This window comes from Carcharhinus amblyrhynchos, chromosome 16, assembly GCF_965287045.1.
Source record: "Carcharhinus amblyrhynchos chromosome 16, sCarAmb.v2.hapA, whole genome shotgun sequence".
Taxonomy (NCBI): Eukaryota; Metazoa; Chordata; class Chondrichthyes; order Carcharhiniformes; family Carcharhinidae; genus Carcharhinus; species Carcharhinus amblyrhynchos.
In genome coordinates this window covers 55289296-55311798 of record NC_137339.1, presented here as the reverse complement: position 1 = coordinate 55311798, position 22503 = coordinate 55289296, and the positions used below count along the sequence as shown (strand labels likewise).

Below are 22503 nucleotides of genomic sequence, written 5' to 3'. Positions count from 1 at the left end.
GCTGTTGTGGTGCCCATCTGCTGGTCCAGTTTTAAACACACACATCGACGTGAAGTACTGGGCTACCCTCGAAACATCCAAGAGCAGCCCACGCATGACCCACCGTGTGTATGCCCCTCGTTAGACAACAAGGTGGACCGAAGCACCTTCACAGTAAAAGAGACAAAACATCAACACATGTAGCATTAGATTTCCAGTAATGTCCCGAGGCTCTGACCCTTATTTAAAACCGTCTCCTATAACCCTCCATCCCTGTTTCGCTCATGTGCCTATCTAAGTAAACCTTAAACAAGTCCAGTGTGCCTGCCTCCACCACCTTACTTGGTAGTGTATTCCATACCCCCATGACTTTCTGTGTGAAAAACCTCCCTCTAGTATCCAAATTACACCTCTCCCCCCTCACCCTAAGCTCGTGGCCCCTCGTGATATTTGTCTCCAATCTCGGAAAAAGCCTGCCACTGTTTACTCTATCTATACCCTTCATTATTTTATACGCCTCTATCAGATCCCCCCTCAATCTCCGTCTTTCTAAGAAAAAGAGCCCCAGTTTACCCAATCTTTCCTCATAACCCAGTCCTTCCATACCAGGCAGCATCCTGGTAAACCTCCTCTGCACTCTCTCCAGCTGAACTCTCTGGCGAAATGGCAAAAGTCTGACCAACGTCTCTGCTTTTAAACACAACAATCAAACAGGAAAGTTGAATCAACCATAGCTAGGTTTTTGCTGGGTTTTTGCGACTCATGCACAAGGACCCCGAGGTCCCTCTGCACCGTCGCCTGCTGCAGTTTTTCGCCACGTAAGTAATAATCCTTCCTACCATTATTCCTACCAAAGTGGACCACCTCACACTTGCCAACATTAAATTCCATTTGCCATTTCCTGGCCCATTCGCCCAGCCTATCTAGATCCTTCTGCAGACTCTCCACACCCTCCGCACAATTTGCCTTTCCCCCAATCTTGGTGTCATCAGCAAATTTCGACACCCTACACTCGGTTCCCTCCTCCAGATCATCTATATAAATGGTAAATAGCTGAGGCCCCAGCACTGACCCCTGGGGCACTCCACTAGTCACCATCCGCCAATCCGAATAGCACCCGTTGACCCCCACTCTCTGCCTCCTATTTGACAACCAATCCTCTATCCACGCTAACACCCTACCCCCAATTCCATGTCCCCCGACCTTCTGCAATAACCTCTTGTGAGGTACTTTGTCAAACGCCTTCTGAAAATCCAGAAAGACCACATCCACCGGCTCTCCTCTATCCACCGCCCTAGACACATCCTCATAGAACTCCAGTAAATTTGTCAGACATGACTTCCCTTTAATGAAACCGTGCTGCGTCTGCTCTATCAAGCAATTCCCTTCTAGATGCCTCGCAATTTCCTCCTTAATGACAGATTCTAACATTTTACCTACCACAGACGTTAAACTAACCGGCCTATAATTCCCCGCCTTCTGCCTGGCACCCTTCTTAAACAACGGCGTAAAATTAGCCTTTTTCCAATCTTCCGGCACTTCCCCGGAATCCAGCGACGTCTGGAAAATATCCACCAAGGCATCCACTATCACCTCCGCCATTTCTTTCAGAACCCTCGGATGCATTCCATCCGGTCCTGGGGACTTGTCCACAATCAGCCCCTCCAGTCTGTCGAGCACCGCCTCTCTAGTAACATTAATGTCATTAAGACCCTCCAGTGCTACCACCTTTCCATCGCTAACACCCGGCAAATTATTCACGTCCTCCTCCGTGAAGACAGAAACAAAAAAGTTATTCAAGACCTTAGCCATATCCCCATCCCCTACCACTAGGTTCCTTTTCTCATCCTCTAAAGGACCAACGTTCACCCTAGCCAGCCTCTTCCTTTTTATATATTTATAAAAACTCTTGCTATCCTTTTTTATATTAAGCGCTAGCCCAGCTTCATAGTTTCTCCTACCCTTCTTTATCAACTTCTTTGTCAATCTTTGTTGACATTTAAACCTCTCCCAATCCTCTTCTCGCCCACTACTCTTAGCTACTCTAAACGCCTCCGCTTTTAATTTAACACTTTCCTTCACCTCCTTCGTTATCCACGGCTTATTACCTCTCCTCCTACGGTCCTTTTTGACCATCGGAATAAATTTCTGCTGAGCACCAAGAAAGATCTCCTTAAAGATCCTCCACTGCTCCTCAGCAGACCTACCTTCCAACGCGCTCCCCCAGTCAACATTCGCCAATTCTTCTCTCATCCTACCGTGCTCCCCTCTATTCAAACAAAGTACGCGTGTCCGGGAACCCACTTTCTCCTCCTCCATCTGCACCAGAAACTCCACCATACAATGATCACTCTCTCCAAGAGGATCCTTCACCGCAAGGTCCTTAATTCTACCTGCCTCATTACATAACACCAGATCCAAGATAGCTCGCTCCCTCGTCAGCTCCAACACACACTGTTCAAGGAAATTATCCCGGCAGCATTCCAAGAACTCCTCCTCGAGCCCACCGCGTCTAACATGGGTCGACCAATCAATATGCAGATTGAAATCCCCCATAACTACGGCCATCCCATTCCTGCACGCCGCACTTATTTGCACGTTAACAGCCCGCCCCACCTCCAGATCATTATTCGGGGGCCTATAGATGACACCCTCCAGCGTCTTCCTCCCTTTGTTGTTCCTAATCTCCACCCACAACGATTCCACTTTCTGCTCTTTGGCTCCAATATCATCCCTTGCTACCACCCTGATGCTATCCTTAATCAGCAGAGCTACGCCACCCCCTCTTTCCTCCCGCCTATCCTTCCTAAACACTTGATACCCCTGGACATTCAGCTCCCAGTCCCTGTCACCTTGCAGCCACATCTCTGTAATGGCCACCAGATCATATCCATTTGTGCTGATCTGCGCCACCAGCTCATCCACTTTATTCCGAATGCTTCGTGCATTCAGATAAAGTACTTTCATCCCAGCCTTCACCTGGACCCTATCTGCCGGAACGCCACCAACCATACTCATGCCCCCTCCTCCCTTCATTATTGGGACATCCTCGGCCTCTTCCCTTACCTGTACCCTCTCCTTAACTTTAGACCTCGTAATGTCACCTACCCTCGCACCCTCACCCTCCCCCCCCTAATTAGTTTAAAGCCCTGTCTACAGTCCTCTTTACTCGATTCGCCAGGACTCTGGTCCCAGCACGGTTCAGACCAACCCCATCCCGCCCGAACAGGTCCCACCTACCCCAATACTGATGCCAATGCCCCATAAATTCAAACCGATTCCTTCCCTGAGCCACCCATTCACTTCCTTAATCCTATCAACCCTACGCCCGTCTGCACTCGGTTCAGGCAGTAGCCCAGAGACAACCACCTTGTCGGTTCTACTTTTTAATTCCATTCCCAGCTTTTCATACTCCCTCCCCAGATCCTCAGTTCGCATTTTGCCTACCTTGTTGGCACCCACATGTACCACAACGACCGGATTCTCACCCTCCCACTCCAGGTTCCTATGCAGCCCAGCTGCGACATCCTGTACCCGAGCACCAGGCAGACAACACACCCTTCTGTGCACTTTGTCATTGTGACAAAGGGCAGTGTCAATACCCTTCACCCCACTATCCCCAATCACTACTACGTTCCTTTTCCCCTTCTCTTTGCCTATGTCCTGCTGCATCACTGTACCGTGTGCAGTTTGCTCACCAACCTCACCTGCCTCGTCCTCTTCCAGACTGGAAGCAAGAACCTCAGACCTGTTATGCAGATTAAGAGGCTGAGGCCTCCGCTCCTCACCCCCCTTCCTCCTCCCAGCAGCCCCCTCTTGTCCCTGACCCTTAGAGTTAGCCAGTCTAGGGGGGGGTGGATGTGACTTGCACCCCATTGACATTGGCACCCTCTCTCCCCCTGATGAGCCTCAGTGTCTGTAGCTCAGAGGCCAGCTCATCCACTTTGAGCTGGAGCTCCTCCAGCAACCTGCACTTACTACAGACATGGTCACTGGGAAGGACCCTGGGGTCCACCAGTTCCCACATCATACAGAAACCACACATCACATGCCCCTCCATTATTCACTGTAGTAGTATTGAAAAATATTTTTTTTTTCCTTGTTTTTTCAAACAAACTCACCTGGCCGTTTTTCACTCAAGCCCTTTTTGATATTAAGCCCTATTAGCTCACTCTGCTTCCCACTCACTCCGCTGCCCGCTTTGACGCTGCCCGCTGTCTATATCAGGCCTCCTTTTAAACCTGGCGCTGATTTAAAGCTTGCTGGCCCACAACTCCCTTCTAAACACTCCCTCAGAATTCTTAAAGCGGTAAATACAAAAAGCCCACAAAAATGCTTTTAAATGATTTAAACAGTTCAACAAGGAACAAAGTGCTTTAAACTTATTTAGACAGTTTTAACAGGTAAATTCTTATCTCTCTCTCTGCTCCTTCACTCTTCTGCTCCAGCAAACAAAGTCCCTATCTCCTCCCTTTAGCCAATCTGACAAACATCTTTAATGTCTTTCTGTTTCTTCAGGTGGCTTTTGGAGGTGAATGCTTCCCCTTCACTGATAGCTAGCAGCCAGGAAGATTATGAGCTGAAGTGCCGTTTGCTGGAGGATACAGTGCATGTTGTAGACATGGAAGGAAGGTGAGTACTGGAAGGCTTTGCGTTTATATCAAGTCTCCCAAGTCCTCAGATTATTCTAAAATGCTTCCTAGCTGATGAATCATTCTTGTGGAGTTGTAGACAGATGGAGTGGCCAATTTGCACACAGGAATGACTGTGTTGTCCATCCTTGGTTTGCTCAGATGTTTAAGAGTCAAATACATTACTGTGGTTTTGAAGTCACATGTAGGCCGCCAGACCAGGTAAGGATAGCAGATTTCCTTCTTTGAAGGATGAAATGAATGTCAAAAGTGGTTTTTACAACAATCATCACCATTACTGAGGCTAGCTTTATATTTCATGTTTATTGACGGAATTGAAATTCCACCAGCTGCCATGGTGGGAAGTGAATCCATGACCCAGAGCATTAACCTGGCCCTCTGGGTTACTTGTTCAATGACATTATCACTATGCCACCATCTCCCCCTAAGTCGGGGAGGTGGCCCAGAACACAAGTCTTGAAAATCTTCAAAAAAACCCATAACTTTTCACCATCCAGATGATCCAGAAGGTGGAACTTACCAACAATTCAGCACTCTCCTGGTACTGCACAGGAGTGTCAGAAGCTATTACATCAAGCCTGTGATTTGTAATATAGGAACAGGAATGAACTAATTGTAGAGAAATGCTAAGGAAATGTTATCAGTCACAGTGTTCTGAGGCCTTCACATTTCTCCCAATTTTAAATATGCAAACCTGTGAGCTGTTAGTACGCAATACTTGAGATCATATAAAGGACGGAGTTGAATACAACACCATATAATGACATGAAAATACCTCAAGCATATTCAGTTTCCAAAATGGAAATAAGGGATTGAGCCTCCCAAATGTGGAGCATGAACAGTAAACAGCCTATTTTTTGTTTATGAGATTTGGACATTGCTGGCTAAGGCAGCATTTATTGTCCATCCCTAATTGCCCTTCAGATGGTGGTGAGCTGCCTTCTTAAACCATTGAAGTTCCTGAGGTGTAGGTACCCGCATGGTGCTGTTGGGGAGGGACTTCCAGGATTTTGACCTATCGATAGTGAAGGAACAGCTGATATATTTCTAAGTCAAGAAGGTGAGTGACTTGGAGGAGAACTTGCAGGTAGTGGTGTTCCCAGGTGTCTGCTGCTCCTGTCTTTCTAGGTTGGAGAGTTTGTGCATTTGGAAGATGCTATTGAAGGATTTGGATTGAGGAATCATGTATGGTTCCTGGCCTTCAAGTAAAATGGATGTCGTAACTCTTGAGGTTTTCTACCAAGCGTCTGCACAGCCTTTGTTAATCACCAAATAAGATTGCGGATAATGTAAAAAGGGAACTCCTTCACAGAAGGCGTTTTGTACCCTTTAGCAGTTCCATAGATTCCACCTCTCTCATTATGATCAATATTATTGCCTTCAGACTGGACCCTATCTCCAAGACCCAGAAGGTTTGAATAGATTCTAGTGTCCACCAGATGTCCTGACCATTTCCTCCACTCTGCAATGGTATAGCCACACCTCCTCCTCAAATACCATGACAAGAGGCAGCTCAAAACCTGCATTGAGAACCTTCAGCAACACTTAAATGAACAGTTGCCAGAGTCTTGGTGAGCCTATAGGGCTGAGTTCTGCTCTGAAGAAGGGGTCGCAGTGGAGTGGGCCTAATACCCCCAAGACTGAGTTTAAATACAACTGGTGAGTGCACTGACACAGGTGCTACCTTCTTCACTCTATCAGTGTGGTGAAAGTGTGTGTCTGTTCCTTACTGCTATTTTGGGACCTGAGTAGGTTTTGTAGCACATGAGAGAAGTACATTACATGACACAAGCCCTCAGCCACAGAATCCCCAATATTCAACCATTAACTTTCAAGTGAAACTAATTGGTCGAGACTTTGTTAGTGAATCTCAGTCAGGAATGATGCACTGAGAGTAAGCAGGAGAAAAAGGTGATGCAATGAAGACCATAAAGGGCAGGAGAGAAGTGCTAATGAATTTGTGATGGAACATATTGTCAAAAATGTTCCTACTGCAGAAGAATCTTTATTGATGTGGCATGTACTTCACATGACAGACTGTCTGGGAAGGAGAAACAGATTGGAGGATTTGACCTGATGTGGAATGATGGTCCTGTGTACAGTGACGATGGGAACTTCGATGGAGGCATCAATCTCATTGCTAACACTCGCTTAGGTAATAGCACAATGATATTCTTTCTTCTATTTATTACTGTTTTATTTTATGCTTGTGGAAGTTTTATACATAACTTTAATAATATAAGAGCAAAACACTGCAACTACTGGAATCTAACACAAAAACAGAAAACGCTGAAAAATCTTAACAGGTCTGACAGCATCTGTGGAGAGAAAATAGAGTAAGAAGTCTCACAACACCAGGTTAAAGTCCAACAGGTTTATTTGATAGTAAACACCACAAGCTTTTACTGTGGCGTTTACTATCAAATAAACCTGTTGGACTTTAACCTGGTGTTGTGAGACTTCTTACTGTGTTTACACCAATCCAACGCCGGCATCTCCACATCGAGAGAAAATATAGCCAACATTTCGAGTCTGGATAACCCTTTGTGTTATAAATAACTTATTTTTCTGTCATTGAATGTGGGTGTAATAGCATGCTAATTCACATCATTCAAGTCCAAAGTTGAGGGACTATGGTTGGGGCTTGGGAGAGGGTAAGGATTTTAGAATCAAATCACACACATAGTACATACCAGAACTTAAAACAATGCAGCTTTTGCCTAAAGGGTGGGCAGGTAGATGCAGCAATAGAAATCTAGATATCGTACTGTTAGAAACTGCACTTGTAGGATAAAAGAACTTGGAGCTGTAGCATGTAGAATTGGGTGCAAGCAACAACACAGGTTTATTAAATAGTTGTTAACTTGACAAAGGCTTGATCGAGACTGACACAAAAATCTCAGACTTTTACCTGTAAACTGAATAATCAGATCCATTGATGCAGCATTTGCTTTGCTATGTTTTTACCTACTCCCTCTGCATTCCCCTAGCTCATGGCATATCCTCACTTGAGACTCCTTCCTTGTGCCAGCGAATTGCAGATGCTCCTCTGATACCCCTGCATTGCCCCAGTGGCTCAGCCTTGTGTTTGCAGCTATCTCATCTTTCCACACCATTTCTAGAGGCAGGCACTATTGAAGAATACTAAGGATAGCACTGCCACACTACCTGACCATGAATCCTTTTCACTTTCCTAACAGCAGCCCTCTCTCCCTCTCCAGATATTGGGGTCTCCTCTCCCACTCCCACCTTCATTCTCTAATATATCTATTAAACCTATCCCTCCCTGATATTCAGATATGAGGCCAGCCACTTACTGAAGCTGACTACTCCAGCCCTGAGTTCATCAAGCAGATTATGGTTATTGCAGGCAAAACTTTCCAGAATCTTGATCTGAAATGTGAACGTCTCCAAAGAATTTCATCTCTATGTAACTTTAACGTGTTAAGCTTGTTTAAGTTCAGTTGAATGATGTCTTCCATGTTTCCCTGATGCATGAAATAGTTTGTTACATTTACCAACTTGGGTTCTCTACTGCTTTGAATAACTGAATAAGGTTGAAAGAAGTCTTCCATTAAAATAATTTCCTTATTTTTATATATCCTTTCATCCCTTTATTGATTGGACAGTCCATCTTATACCAATTTCATTGTGTATAACAAGCCCTAATGATGTACTGGTTGCAATGACTGGCATCCAAGGACTTAGAACAATAAAGGTTTATTGTTATCCCTGAGCAATCTTTATAGTTCAAACTGCCCAGAATGTGCGCTGACCAGGACTGTATTCGAAAATATCAGCTGCCGTAAGTGACCATGGGAGGTCCAGGCTTCATGTAGGTGCAGTGGCGGCTGTGCAGACACAGTGTGAAGAAACTTCTTTTAGAACAGTTATGAGTGGCTGATTTTCAGTTCCAACACTTACAGGATGAAGGCATGCAGTTTCTGACAAGTGATAGTTTGAGCATGACTGGATAACTTTGAGTGTGCTGGGTATCTCTAACTGTGCTGGATAATTGTGAGCATACTGGATAACTTTAACTATGCTGGATAGTTTTGAGTGAGCTGGGTGTCTCTGACTGTGCTGGATAATTGTCAGCATGTTGGATAATTTCAGCTGTGACGGATAACTTTAACTGTGATGGATAATTGTCAGCGTACTGAATAAATTTAACTGTGATGGATATTTGTCAGCATACTGAATAAATTTAACTTTGATGGATAATTGTCAGCGTACTGAATAAATTTAACTGTTCTGGATAATTATCAGCGTACTGAATAAATTTAACTGTGATGGATATTTGTCAGCATACTGAATAAATTTAACTGTGATGGATAATTATCAGCATACTGAATAAATTTAACTGTGATGGATATTTGTCAGCATACTGAATAAATTTAACAGTGCTGGATAATTATCAGCGTACTGAATAAATTTAACTGTTCTGGATAATTATCAGCGTACTGGATAAATTTAACTGTGCTGGATAATTATCAGTGTACTGAATAGCTTTGAGTGTGCTATCAAATTTGATGTCAAATTACTTCCAAATTAGAACTTTTGATGTCAAATTGTAATTGAGAACATTAAATACACATGAAAGCAAAAACAATGTTAACATTTTTAGACAGGGCAGGAGCTACCAGTGAGGGAACAGTTGCCAGAATTGACAGCTATAATGAGAAAAAGTGTTCCCTGATAATTCAGTTGTCAAGACATTATGTGACTGAGCCAGCAGAGCAGATTCAGATTCAGTTCCCAGTTTGCTTGTTAAGGAAATCATGGCCATAGGAGCAGATTTGAATGGCCATATTAGCGGCCTCCTGCTCCAACTTTGTATGTTGGTTGGCTATAATGGTAACAAAGGGTAATCCCAGTCAGGGCTATTCTCAAACCTGATCACTACCTAGTTACCCCTGTATCCTAGACTCTGATGCTCTCCACAGGCAAGATAGCTGCCAATAGTCACTGTATTAGATAAAATACAAGGAAAGGACATGATGCAGGTGCCCAGTAACTTCTTGAGAAACCCTTTAGGCGAAGGCCAATAAATGGAAGAGGAGAGAAGTTCAGAAAGAGACAATGAGGTGACCAGATTGTGGATGCCGGACTAGAAGTACCTGGCAGGATTTGAAGTTGGGCTGATGATGTTTCATCTGGAAATGAAATCCAAGGTAATTAATTATAACTTATTTAGAAAAGGATGGCAGTTTGAATGGCCGCAAGTGAAAAACTCATTTAGAGAGCTGGTGCAGTCAGACGGGCCGAATGGTCTTATTCTGCACTGTAACATTTCTGTGGGAGGTTATATAGATCAGTTACTTACAGAGGGTAAAGAGGACTATTGTATTAACTTGGAATTCTTCACATTGAGTTTTGGATTTCAAATGAGGAGATATAAATTAATAAGTTGGAGGTAAAAAGTAGTTGAATCTGTGAGAGATAAAAAGATACAAATAAACCACTCAGCCATCTCAAATATTATTTAGTACCGGGGGTGGGGGGGTAGACTGCGTGTTCATGTGAACGCCAGGGTGATGAAAGGTACAGGCGGATTCACGTATGGGAGCACAGCGATTCTCCGTGGAGTGGGCATATACACAGCAAGTAACAACTGCTCAAATTATTCAGCTAAGTATGGTTGTTCTCAGTCTTGATCACCAGTCTTTGGGTACGTGGCACTTGTACATGATGTCAGGACTTGGCAGAATGACATAGCAACTTCACTGCATTGACCCACTTGTATTGGGCAAAAACATCGCAGACAATTGGACAAAATTTGAGAAAGAGTGGCATATTTACTGTGGTGCCAGTCTGTCAGACAAATCCAGGCAGGTACAGGCATACACTTTATCAAACTTATCAGGCCTTGAGGCCGTTGAGAAATTTGAATCTTTTATTTATCAATAGGAAAAAGAGGAGGACTCAGAAATTGTTAAAAATGTCCGAGTACATATCCACGTCAACAAAAAACATCATGTTGGATAGAAACGCATTCAATACTACCAACCAAAAGTTTGATGTTTCAGTCACATACCACAACTCTAAAATCCTTGCAAAGAAATGTGCATTTGACCCCCTCAACAATCTGAGAGAGATCATGTTGTGTGTGGGGTCCATATTGATGTTGTCTGCAAGCAGCTTCTTCATGAGAAAGATTTAACACTGGAATCAGCCATCAGCATCTGTAATACTGAATGAGCAGTCAGGAAGAAACAGCAAAGAACTAAGTTGGAAACAGAAGTTTTTGTGGTACAAGGCACACCCTGCCCCAACTGTGCGGGCCATCACTCAGAACAGAATTGCATGTTTGGCATTTGGTAAATGCTGTAACAAATGTGGCAAATGGAACCATTTTGTGAAATGCTGCATATCAAAGCCACATCAGCCTGCTTAAGCCATCAGTCGCATTGCAGCCAGTCGCTATTCCAGGGTTCAAAGCATGAATAAGGTAAACAAATTGGAGCTCAGAGCAACCAAACCACTGAGTCTCTCTAACAGCACTCTACTGTGAGAGTGTTGATACCATTACGAGGAAGTGAGATTTTACCATGTTAAACGTTGCCTACAGCAATACAAAGCTAATAGTAAATGTCGACGTTGGAGCAAAGTGCAATGTACTGCCCAGAAAGATGTTACAAGAATTGACTCATATGCAGCACCAGACCCGAATGCTCAACTGGACTTCACGGCATATGGCAGACAAACTACCCATATGGAAGGTGTGGTCACTTTCCACTGCATGCATCGAGCTTCATGTCATTGACCAAAATGTAAGCCACTCTTGGGCCTTTGGAACAGTTGGGGCTAATCTACCATGGTGCAGGTGTACACAGTCTGCAGCACCAGGCCCCGGAAATGATAGAATATAAACACAAGTTGAACTATGTTGTCAGTGGGAAGCTACCTGTAATCATATGAGGTTAGATCACTTAATTCCACCAGCAGTGTGTGATGTGAGAAGTGTTCCTGTAGCGATGAAGCAGAATTAGTGGATGAGCTGGACCAGATGACAACACTGGGTATCATAGCCGCCATAGACAAGGCCACACAGTGGGTTTCAGCAGCGGTGGCTGCAGTAAGTAAAACTGTCAGGATTTGCATCAACCCAGTACTCATCACCCTGTGAAAATGGTTGAACATGTTATAGCTGACATAGTCAATGACAAGGTTTTCACCTTGGGTTCTGCGGGTTCTGGCAAATCCTGCTGGATGAAGAACACTCAAAACTCAGCACATTCCAGAAAGCAAATACAGTTTTCTACATATACTTATGAGATCACCACTGGCAGTGAGGTTTTCCAATGGTGTTTGTAGCAACTCTTCGCAGGCCAACCCCTGAAAAATCGTCGTATGTCTTCGTGGAGTCCTTAACAGAATCGGGACCATATAGTTAAAGCTCAACCATGCTAAGTGCAGATTCAAAGTCAACCAGTCTACAAGAGTCACTGACTCACAGCTGATGGTGTGAAGCCAAATCCATTCAAGATAATGGCTATACAACAAATGGCCATTCCTGTGAATGAGCATGCTTTACAGTGTTTCCTTGGTATGACAAATTATCTTTCCAAGTACAATGGTGCAGTGATCTCACCGAACCCCTTCATCAGCTCTTCATCAAGCTGATGAATGCTGTTAGCAGGAGCACCACACTATTGCATTCAACAAGCTCAAATAGGCACAATCAGCCCCACTGGTATGACAATATTTTGACCTGTACTCCCACGTACCTGCATAGTTTATGTCCAGAATGGCAGACCAGTAGCTTTTACATCAGGGCCTTCACTGACATTAAAACTCGTTAAAGTACCCAAATTGAGTGAGGATTCCTTCCAGTTTTTGCTTGTCAGTTATCCAGCATGCTTAAAGCTATCAAATGCACTAAGCAGTTTATATTGAAAAATGCAAGGAAATTAATTACTTAAGTAATATCTGAATGTATTTAGATTTTCATTTTGTCAAAATAAATCATTCCACTTTCAAGTGCTTTTAATTGATTCCCAGTTGCTTAATTCACTTTAATATCAGGATCTAGACTTTCCACCCACCCACCGCCCAGGTCTCAGGGTCCAAATCTCCCAAATCTCTGAGCCTAAACTCCTCCAGTCTGCACCCTGCGCCTCCAATATCAGGGGTCTAAAGTCTCCTTCCTGTATCTACTGCCTCTTTCCAGCCTCCAAACCATGGCCCCAAATGCTCCCCCTTCTTCCTCTCCTACCAGCCTCCGTGCTTCAGGACTCACCGACTTCTCTCAAACAACCTTCCCCCACCCACCCAAACTCTATATAGATGACACCTCAACGTCACCCCTCTGCTCCTGCATTCCCCAATACTTCCTCTTCACCACAATCCTCACTGCTCCTGCTCTAGTTTCAGATCTTCACCACAAAAACATCACTTCCCTGAGATCAGCAACCTCTGGCTGGGGGGTTAGTGGGGGATGAAGAGAAGGAAACGAGGGGAGGGTCAGAGGTGGGTGAAAGAGGTGAGGGAGAAAATAGGAAAGAGGAGAAGGGATAGAGAAAGAGAAGGGAGTGAATGGGGAAAATGGGAGAAGTAGGGAAGAGGGTAAGAGGGGTTGGAGGGGACGCAAAAGAGTGGAAGGCAAAAGGAAGATGGGGGAAAGAGGAGAAGGAAAGGGGAATAAGGTTGTAGGAGAGGGGGAGATGAAGAATTGGATTGGGGTGTTTATAGTAGCAGGAGGAAGAGTGTGTCCCTACATAGTGCATTCATAATCAGCTGGGAGTTGAGAATGCTTTTGGCTGTATATAGTCACATTTCATTGTGATCACTGCAAGACGGAAGACTGATGAACATTATGTCAGTTGACATCGCAATATGGTTCTGGTGAAAATGGAGTAGAATGATAACCAGATGATTGCTCCTGAATGCAAGTCATATAGTCATAGAGTCATAGAGGTTTACAGCATGGAAACAGGCCCTTTGGCCTAACTTGTCCATGCCCTTTTTTTTAAACCCCTAAGCTGGTGCCAATTTCTCACATTTGGCCCAGAGTAAATGATGGTAAAATTCTTGCAATTGGGTGCAGTTGGCATCAAATGAATGCTGTTCAAAGCAAATGATGTTAAATGATGTGAGAAATCTCGAGTGCATGTTCTCCTTAGTAACTGTCCCTAACGCTGACTGCAGCCTATGTCTCATTTGGTTATGTTTTATTTGCAGGCTGCATCAATGACCGGAAGAAACAGTTGTGGCATCTCTTTAAACCACTGATTACACAGAAGAAACAGCAGCAATGAGCAGCAATGTAGGAACTGATGGAGAATGCATATGCTGTAGTACCCTTGTATCTGAACTGTAATACAGGACAAGGCAGCCTGTCTACAATTGTTTGTGTGTACCTGTTTATCAGTCTGTATCCTGCCCGGTATCACACTGCAGACTCAATCTAACTTCTGCAAGATGATACATAGCAGATGCTGTACTTAGCTTCTGCAGGTTAACTTCAGTTTCACTGCAGTTCGCCCAATTTGTTGTTCACTGCAGTGTGTTAGTAGATTGCAAATACTTAGCATGACCCACTCTGGGTTTATGAACGGATGATCACTCAAGCCTGAATATATTGGAAAAATATAACCAGGTCTAAGGAGGATCACATGGAGGTTTCAGTGGTAGATTGGAGCTGGGAATCAAAATCCCAGGAATGTGGAGCATTCACTGTTTATAGAGACAGGACAGTGTTGTATTCATGATTCAGTCTGTACCCAGACTGTAACACACACCTGGACACCATGTTTAGACAAGATAGATTTTATACGACATCTTAGGGTGAGCTGGATGTCTCTGCCATAGTCTGCTGTTAATGGTTAATGTCTCACAGTGGAATGGGTGGCCTTCGCACTTCATCAACAGTGATGATTTTCAAATAGGTGTCCAACCACATCCCCATCTCAGTGTCTTTTTCAAGCAATCAACTCCTTTAATCAACTTAACTGTGGGGCGGCATGGTAGCACAGTGGTTAGCACTGCTGCTTCACAGCTCCAGGGACCTGGGTTCGATTCCCGGTTTGGGTCACTGTCTGTGTGGAGTTTGCACATTCTCCTTGTGTCTGCATGGGTTTTGTCCCACAGCCCAAAGATGTGTGGGTTAGGTTGATTAGCCATGCTAAAAAATTGCCCTTTAGTGTACTAGGATGCTTAGGTTAGAGGGATTAGCAGGTAAAATATGTAGGGATATGGGGGTAGGGCCTGGGTGGGATTGTGGTCAGTGCAGACTCGATGGGCCGAAGGGCCTCTTTCTGCACAGTAGTGTACTATTTTAGTATGGAAACTGAGTCAAGCAATATGAATCAGATCGTAGAATCCTTACAGTGCAGAAGGAGGCCATTTGGCCCATCGAACTTGCGCTGACAACAATTGCACCTAGGCCCTATTCCCTTAATCCCACGTATTTATGGGGGCAGCATGGTCGGTGCAGGCTTGGAGGGCCAAAGGCCTGTTCCTGTGCTGTAATTTTCTTTGTTCTCTTTGTTTGTTCTTTGTATTCTGTTAATCCCCTGATACGAAGGGGCAATTTAACATGGCCAATCAAGTTAACCCATACATATTTGGACTGTGGGAGGAAACCCACGCAGACACGGAGAGAACGTGCAGATTCCACTCAGACAGTCTCCTGAGCCCAGAATTGAACCCAGGTCCCTGGTGCTATGAGGCAGCAGTGCTAACCACTGTGCCACCGTGCCACCCATGAATCCTATTTTCAGTCTGAATTGGCCAGAGCTGCACTATACTCAATCTGCTTCCATAAGCAATGGAACAGCCCATTTTGATGGATTCCAGGACCTTAGATTAATCCCAGGTCTGGGTCCTGCCAAGCACCACAGTAAAACAATAAAATATAAAGACTTCTCTTGCCTCTGACAAACATAATAAATCAGCAGTTACTGAATCTAAATTAGTGCTCAGTGTGATGCACTGTAAGTCAGGACAGTGTTCAGAATCAAACACTGTAAATCAGGACCATGCCTATATGATGCAGTGTAAACCAGGACAGTGCCCAGTGTGACACATTGTAAATCAGGACAGTGCTCAGTATTGCACACAATAAATCAGGACAGTGCTTGATGTGACGCACTGTAAATCAGGATAGTGCCTGTGTGGCACACTGTAAACCAGGACAGTGTTCAGTGTGATGCACTGTAAATCAGAACAGTGCATAGTGTGGCGCACTATAAATCAAGATAGTGCCCAGTGTGGCACACTGTAAATCAGGACAGTGTTTAGTGTGGCACACTGTAAATCAGGACAGTGTTTAGTGTGGCACACTGTAAATCAGGACAGTGTTCAGTGCGGTGAACTGTAAATCAGGACAGTGCTCAGTGTGATGTGTGGTAAATGAGGACAGTATTTAGTGTTAAGCAATGTAAAGCAGGATAGTGTTCTGTACGACGCACTATAAATCAGGACAGAGCCCTGTGCGAAACATTGTAAATCAGGAGAGTGCTCAGTGTGAGGGACTGTAAAGCAGGAGAATGTTCAGTGTCATGCACTGTAAATCAGGACTGCGCCCAGAGTGACACATTATAAATGAAGACAAGGTCCAGTGCGACACACTAACTCAGACAGTGCCCAGTGTGACGCACTGTAAATCAGGACATGCCCAGTATAATGCACTGTCAATCAGCGTATGTCCCAGTGTGACACATTGTAAATCAGGCCAAGCCCACAGTGACACACTGTAAATCAGGACAGGGCCTAGTGTTATGCACTGTAAATCAGGACAGTGAACATAGAACATTACAGTGCAGTACAGGCCCTTCGGCCCTCGATGTTGCGCCGACCAGTGGAACCAATCTAATGACCCTCTAACCTAAACTATTCCAATGTTATCCATATGCCTATCCACTGACCATTTGAACGCCCTTAAAGTTGGCGAGTCCACAGCTGCTGCAGGCAGGGCATTCCACGCCCTTACTACCCTCTGAGTAAAGAACCTACCTCTGACATCCATCCTATAATTACCACCCCTTAATTTAAAGCTATGTCCCCTCGTGTTAGCCATCACCATCTGAGGAAAAAGGCTCTCACTGTCCAGCCTATCTAACCCTCTGATCATCTTGTATGCCTCAATTAGGTCACCTCTTAACCTTCTTCTCTCTAACGAAAATAACCTCAAGTCCCTCAGCCTTTCCTCGTAAGACCTTCCCACCATACCAGGCAACATCCTGGTAAACAGTATTAATCGCAGTGTAATGTTGCAACTGTACACTACTCTAGTGCGGCCGCACTTGGAGTACTGTGTGCAGTTCTGGTCCCCGCATTACAAGAAGGATGTGGAGGCGTTGGAGAGGGTGCAGAGGAGGTTTACTAGGATGTTGCCTGGTATGGTGGGGAGGTCCTATGAGGAGAGACTGAGGGATTTAGGGTTGTTTTCGTTGGAAAGAAGGCGGCTAAGAGGGGATCTTATTGAAACATATAAGATGATTAGAGGTTTAGATAGGGTGGATAGTGATAGCCTTTTTCCTCGGATGGAGAAAGCTAGCACGAGGGGGCATGACTTTAAATTAAGGGGGGGTAGCTACAGGACGGATGTCAGGGGTAGGTTCTTTACCCAGCGGGTGGTGAGGGATTGGAATGCCCTGCCTGCTGCAGTTGTAAATGCGTCTAGTTTGGGGGCGTTTAAGAGATCTCTGGATAGGTTTATGGACGAAAAGGGATTGGTATAGGCTAGTGGGTCATTGTTTTTGTAACTGGTCGGCGCAACATCGTGGGCCGAAGGGCCTGTTCTGCGCTGTAATGTTCTATGTTCTATGTTCTATAAACCTCCTCTGCACCTTTTCCAATGCCTCCACATCTTTCTTGTGTTCAGTGACAGTTCTTGTGACAGTACTCAGTGTGACACACTGTAAATCAAAACAGTGCTCAGTGTGATGCACTGTAAATCAAGAGTGTCCAGAATGGCATACTGTAAAACAGGAGAGTGTTCAGTGTGACGCACTGTAAATCAGGACAGTGTTCAGTGTGGCAAATTGTAAATCAGGACAGTGTTCGGTGTGATGCATGGTAAATCAGGACCGTATTTAATGTTGTGTAATGTAAACCAGGACAGTAATCAGTGTAAATAAGTGGCACACTGTCAATGAGGACAAGGCCCAGTGTGACGCACTGTAACTCAGACAGTGCCCAGTGTGACACACTGTAAATCAGTTCATACACAGTTGGACCCACCATAAATCAGGACTGTGTCCAGTGTGACACACTGTAAATCAGGACAGTATCCAGTGTGGCACACTATAAATCAATACAGTGCCCAGTATGGCACACTGTAAATCAGGACAGTGTTCAGTATTACAGATTGTAAATCAAGACAGTGTCCAATATGATGCACTGTAAATCAGGACAGTGCCCACTATGCCACACTGTAAATCAGGACATTTTCCAATGTGACACACAATTATTCAGGACATTTTTCAGTGTGACACATTGTAAATCAGGCCAGTGATTGGTGTGATAGGGAGCTGTAGACCAATTGAAAGATCTATCGATTACAAGGGAAGAAGTGTTAGGGCTTTTAGGTAGCATTAAAACTGATAAATCTCCAGGGCCTGATGGCATTTATCCTAGGCTGCTTAGGGAGGCGAGAGATGATATTGCTGGGCCTCTGACACAAATCTTTGTCTCTTCTTTGGACACAGGTGAGGTGCCAGAGGACTGGAGGATAGCGAACGTGGTACCGTTGTTTAAAAAGGGTAGGAGGGATAACCCGGGTAACTATAGGCCGGTGAGTTTGACTTCAGTGGTAGGCAAGTTGATGGAGAGGATTCTTAGGGATAGGATGTACGAGCACTTAGAGCGTTGTGATCTGATTAAGGATACACAGCATGGCTTTGTAAAGGGGAAGTCTTGCCTTACGAACCTAGTAAAATTTTTTGAGGAGGAGACAAAAACGGTCGACGAACGACGAGCCGTTGATGTCATCTATATGGATTTTAGTAAGGCGTTTGACAAAGTCCCTCATGGTAGGTTGGTAGAAAAGATTAAGGCTCATGGGATACGAGCCCAGGTATAAAAATGGCGGCGCAGGCTTGTTGGGCCGAAGGGCCTGTTTCCCAGGCTGTTTTGTTCTTTGTTCTTTGTTCTATCTAGATGGGTAGAGAACTGGCTTGCTAAGAGGAGTCAGAGAGTAGTAGTGGAGGGGTCCTTTTCTAGCTGGAGGTCTGTCACTAGTGGTGTGCATGATGTGGGTATGCCGGCGTTGGACTGGGATAAACACAGTAAAAAGTCTGACAACACCAGGTTTTAGTCCAACCTATTTATTTGATAATATACTCGCAAGCTTTCGGGTTAGCCCCTTCGTCAGGTGAATGGAGAGTTCTGGCCTCAGACAGAGCATATAAAGCACAGACAGTTTAGAGATTACTGATTAGAATGCGAATCCTTACACCTAACCTGCTGTTCAAGACCTGAAGTGGCTGATAATGTGAGTGGAAGGAGCACTGATCACAGGTTACAGAGATGTGTATTGTCTCCAGACAGTACAGTAAGTGAGGTTTTGCAAACCCAGGCAAGTCACGGGGGTTACAGATAGTGCGACATGAACCCAAGATCCCTGTTGAGACCATCCTCGTGTGCAGAACTTGGCTATCAGTCTCTGCTCAGCGACTCTGCGCTGTCGTGTGTCGTGAAGGCCGCCTTGGAGAATGCTTACCCGAAGGTCAGAGGCTGAATGCCCGTGACCACTGAAGTGTTCGCCAACAGGAAGGGAACAGTCTTGCCTGGTGACTGTCGAGCGATGTTCATTCATCCGTTGTCCCAAAGCATGGTACATTGGGGAGACCATGCAGACGCTACGACAACGGATGAATGAACATCGCTCGACAGTCACCAGGCAAGACTGTTCCCTTCCTGTTGGCGAACACTTCAGTGGTCACGGGCATTCAGCCTCTGACCTTCGGGTAAGCATTCTCCAAGGCGGCCTTCACGACACACGACAGCGCAGAGTCGCTGAACAGAGACTGATAGCCAAGTTCCGCACACATGAGGATGGTCTCAACAGGGATCTTGGGTTCATGTCGCACTATCTGTAACCCCCGTGACTTGCCTGGGTTTGCAAAACCTCACTTACTGTACTGTCTGGAGACAATACACATCTCTTTAACCTGTGATCAGTGCTCCTTCCACTCACATTATCAGCCACTTCAGGTCTTGAACAGCAGGTTAGGTGTAAGGATTCGCATTCTAATCAGTAATCTCTAAACTGTCTGTGCTTTATATGCTCTGTCTGAGGCCAGAACTCTCCATTCACCTGACGAAGGGGCTAACCCGAAAGCTTGCGAGTATATTATTAAATAAATAGGTTGGACTAAAACCTGGTGTTGTCAGACTTTTTACTAGTGGTGTGCCGCAGGGCTCAGTACTGGGACCTCTTCTCTTTGTAGTGTATATAAATGATTTGGAAGAGGGAGTAGGTGGTGTGATCAGCAAATTTGCTGATGACACCAAGATGGCTGGATTGGCGGGCAGTGAGGAGCAGTGTCTGGCAATACAACGGGATATAGATAGGCTGGTTGATTGGGCAGATACATGGCAAATGGAGTTTAATCCGGATAAATGTGAGGTGATACATTTTGGCCAGAATAATGTAGGGGGGTGTTATATGATAAAGGGAAAGCCCATAAGGAGTATAGAAACGCAGCGAGACCTGGGGGTGCAAGTGCAAAAGTCGTTGAAGGTGGCAGTACAAGTGGAGAAGGTTGTGAAGAAAGCCTATGGTATGTTAGCCTTTATAGGAAGGGGTATAGAATATAAGAGCTGGAGTCTAATGTTGCAGTTGTATAGAACGTTGGTTAGGCCGCATTTGGAGTACTGCGTCCAGTTCTGGTCGCCTTACTACCGGAAGGACATGGAGACCCTGGAGAGAGTGCAGAGGAGGTTTACCAGGATGTTGCTTGGTATGGAAGGACTGGGTTATGAGGAAAGATTGAGCAAATTGGGGCTGTTTTCCTTTGAAAGACGGTGACTGAGGGGGGATCTAATAGAGGTATATAAGATTATGAAGGGTATAGATAGAGTAAACAGAGGTAAGCTATTTCCTATGTTTTATTTATAGTTTTATTTATAGTTTCAAAGTTGCGAGTTTCGGCGGTATTTTTTTAAATTAGTTAGAAACAGGAAGTCGTCACTAGGACGCTTGCTGGTATTTGTAGTTTTTTTTTCTCGGGTTTATGAGCACCTACCTCCGTGTATCGGCCTCATTGTTCCTGAGGAGCAGTATCGAGAGGCAGCGATTTTTGGGCGTGAGAGGAGGCAGCAAACAGGTACATTTTTCTGTTTTTATTGTTTAACGTTTTATTTATAGTTTCAAAGTTGCGAGTTTCGGCGGTTTTTTTAAAATCAGTTAGAAATAGGAAGTCGTCACTAGGACGCTTGCTGGTATTTGTAGTTTTTTTTCTCGGGCCCCTAACCCTATAAATTAGTGTAGAGAGGATACCCGATCCTCTACACTGGTAGAGAATCCCACCCTCCCACCTCCTCTAACCTAATTATAAGTGTGGGGGAAGTTTTTTTTATTATATTTTTTATTTTTCTGCTGGTAATTGTTTCAGGGATGGCAGTTCAGGCAGTGTGCTGCATCTCCTGTGGGATGTATGTGGTGAGGGAATCTAGTAGTGTTTCAGGTGATTTTACTTGTAAGAAGTGTGTTCGATTGCAGCTTCTGGAGGAGCGTGTAAAGGAGCTGGAGGTGGAGTTAGAGGAACTCCGCATAATTCGGGAGGCGGAGGAGGACATTGATAGGAGTTATAAGGAGATTGTCACTCCTAGAAATGAGTCTTGGGTCACTGCCAAGAGGAGGGGAAAGAAGCAGGTGGGGGGACTATCCCCTGGGGCTGTTCCCCTCCAAAATAGGTTTTCGGTCCTGGAGGCTACAGTTGAGGAGGAATCAACTGGGGATAGCCAAAGGGAGCAGGCTGCTGGGGGAGAGCCTAGTGTGAAAGCTCAGGTGGTTAGGGGCTGTAAAAGATTGGGCCTCGTGATTGGGGACTCCACAGTTAAAGGGACAGATAAGAGAGTTGGAAGTAAAGGTAGGGACTCAGGGCTGGTGTGTTGCCTACCAGGGGCTGGGGTCCGGGATGTATCGGAAAGGGTATTCAGGACTCTTAAGGGAGAGGGAGATCAACCCCAAGTTATAGTTCATGTGGGGACACATGACATAGGGAGGTTAAGGGAAGGGGATATTAAGCAGAGATTTATGGAGTTGGGGTGGAAACTGAAGGCCAAGTCAGAAAGAGTGGTTATCTCCGGACTCTTGCCTGTGCCACGGGATAGTTTAGAGAGGAATAGGGAGAGGGAAAGTTTGAACTCGTGGCTGAGGGGTTGGTGCAGGAGGGAGGGGTTCAGGTACTTGAGCAATTGGGGCTCATTCTGGGGAAGGTGGGACCTCTATATGAGGGATGGTCTGCACCTGAATCAGAGGGGGACCAATATCCTGGGGGGTAAATTTGCTAAGGCTATGCAGGGAGGTTTAAACTGATTCGGAGGGGGGGTGGGATCCTGAGTAGAGGGGTTGAAAGTGAGGGGGGCATAGATGGGGACTGCAATGCACAGCATCGCAGGGGTGGGGTGGAGCAGGGTTTGAAATGTGTATACTTTAATGCGAGGAGTATTCGCAATAAAGTGGATGAACTTGCAGCGTGGATCAGTACCTGGGACTTCGATGTTGTGGCCATTTCAGAGACATGGATAGAGCAGGGGCAGGAATGGTTGCTGCAGGTCCCGGGGTTCAAATGTTTTAGTCAGAGTAGAGAAGGAGGTAGGAGGGGGGGAGGGGTAGCTTTATTGGTCAGGGATTGTATCACAGTGTCAGAGAGGAAGTTTGATGAGGACTTGTCTGTTGAGGTAGTATGGGCGGAGA

At 45.1% G+C, this 22503-nt stretch overlaps 1 protein-coding gene across 1 annotated transcript in view; it reads left to right on the top strand.

Annotated features, from left to right (window-relative positions):
• The window catches only part of ttll9 (tubulin tyrosine ligase-like family, member 9), a 90263-nt gene extending 76344 nt beyond the window's left edge, over positions 1 to 13919 (top strand). The window contains exons 12-14 of the mRNA XM_080205103.1: positions 4498 to 4611; positions 6668 to 6786; positions 13815 to 13919. Of these exons, the coding sequence (XP_080061229.1) occupies positions 4498 to 4611; positions 6668 to 6786; positions 13815 to 13891 (310 nt within the window). The 3' untranslated portion in view covers positions 13892 to 13919. The remainder of the gene's footprint in view (positions 1 to 4497; positions 4612 to 6667; positions 6787 to 13814) is intronic.
• The last annotated feature ends 8584 nt before the right edge of the window (positions 13920 to 22503 follow it).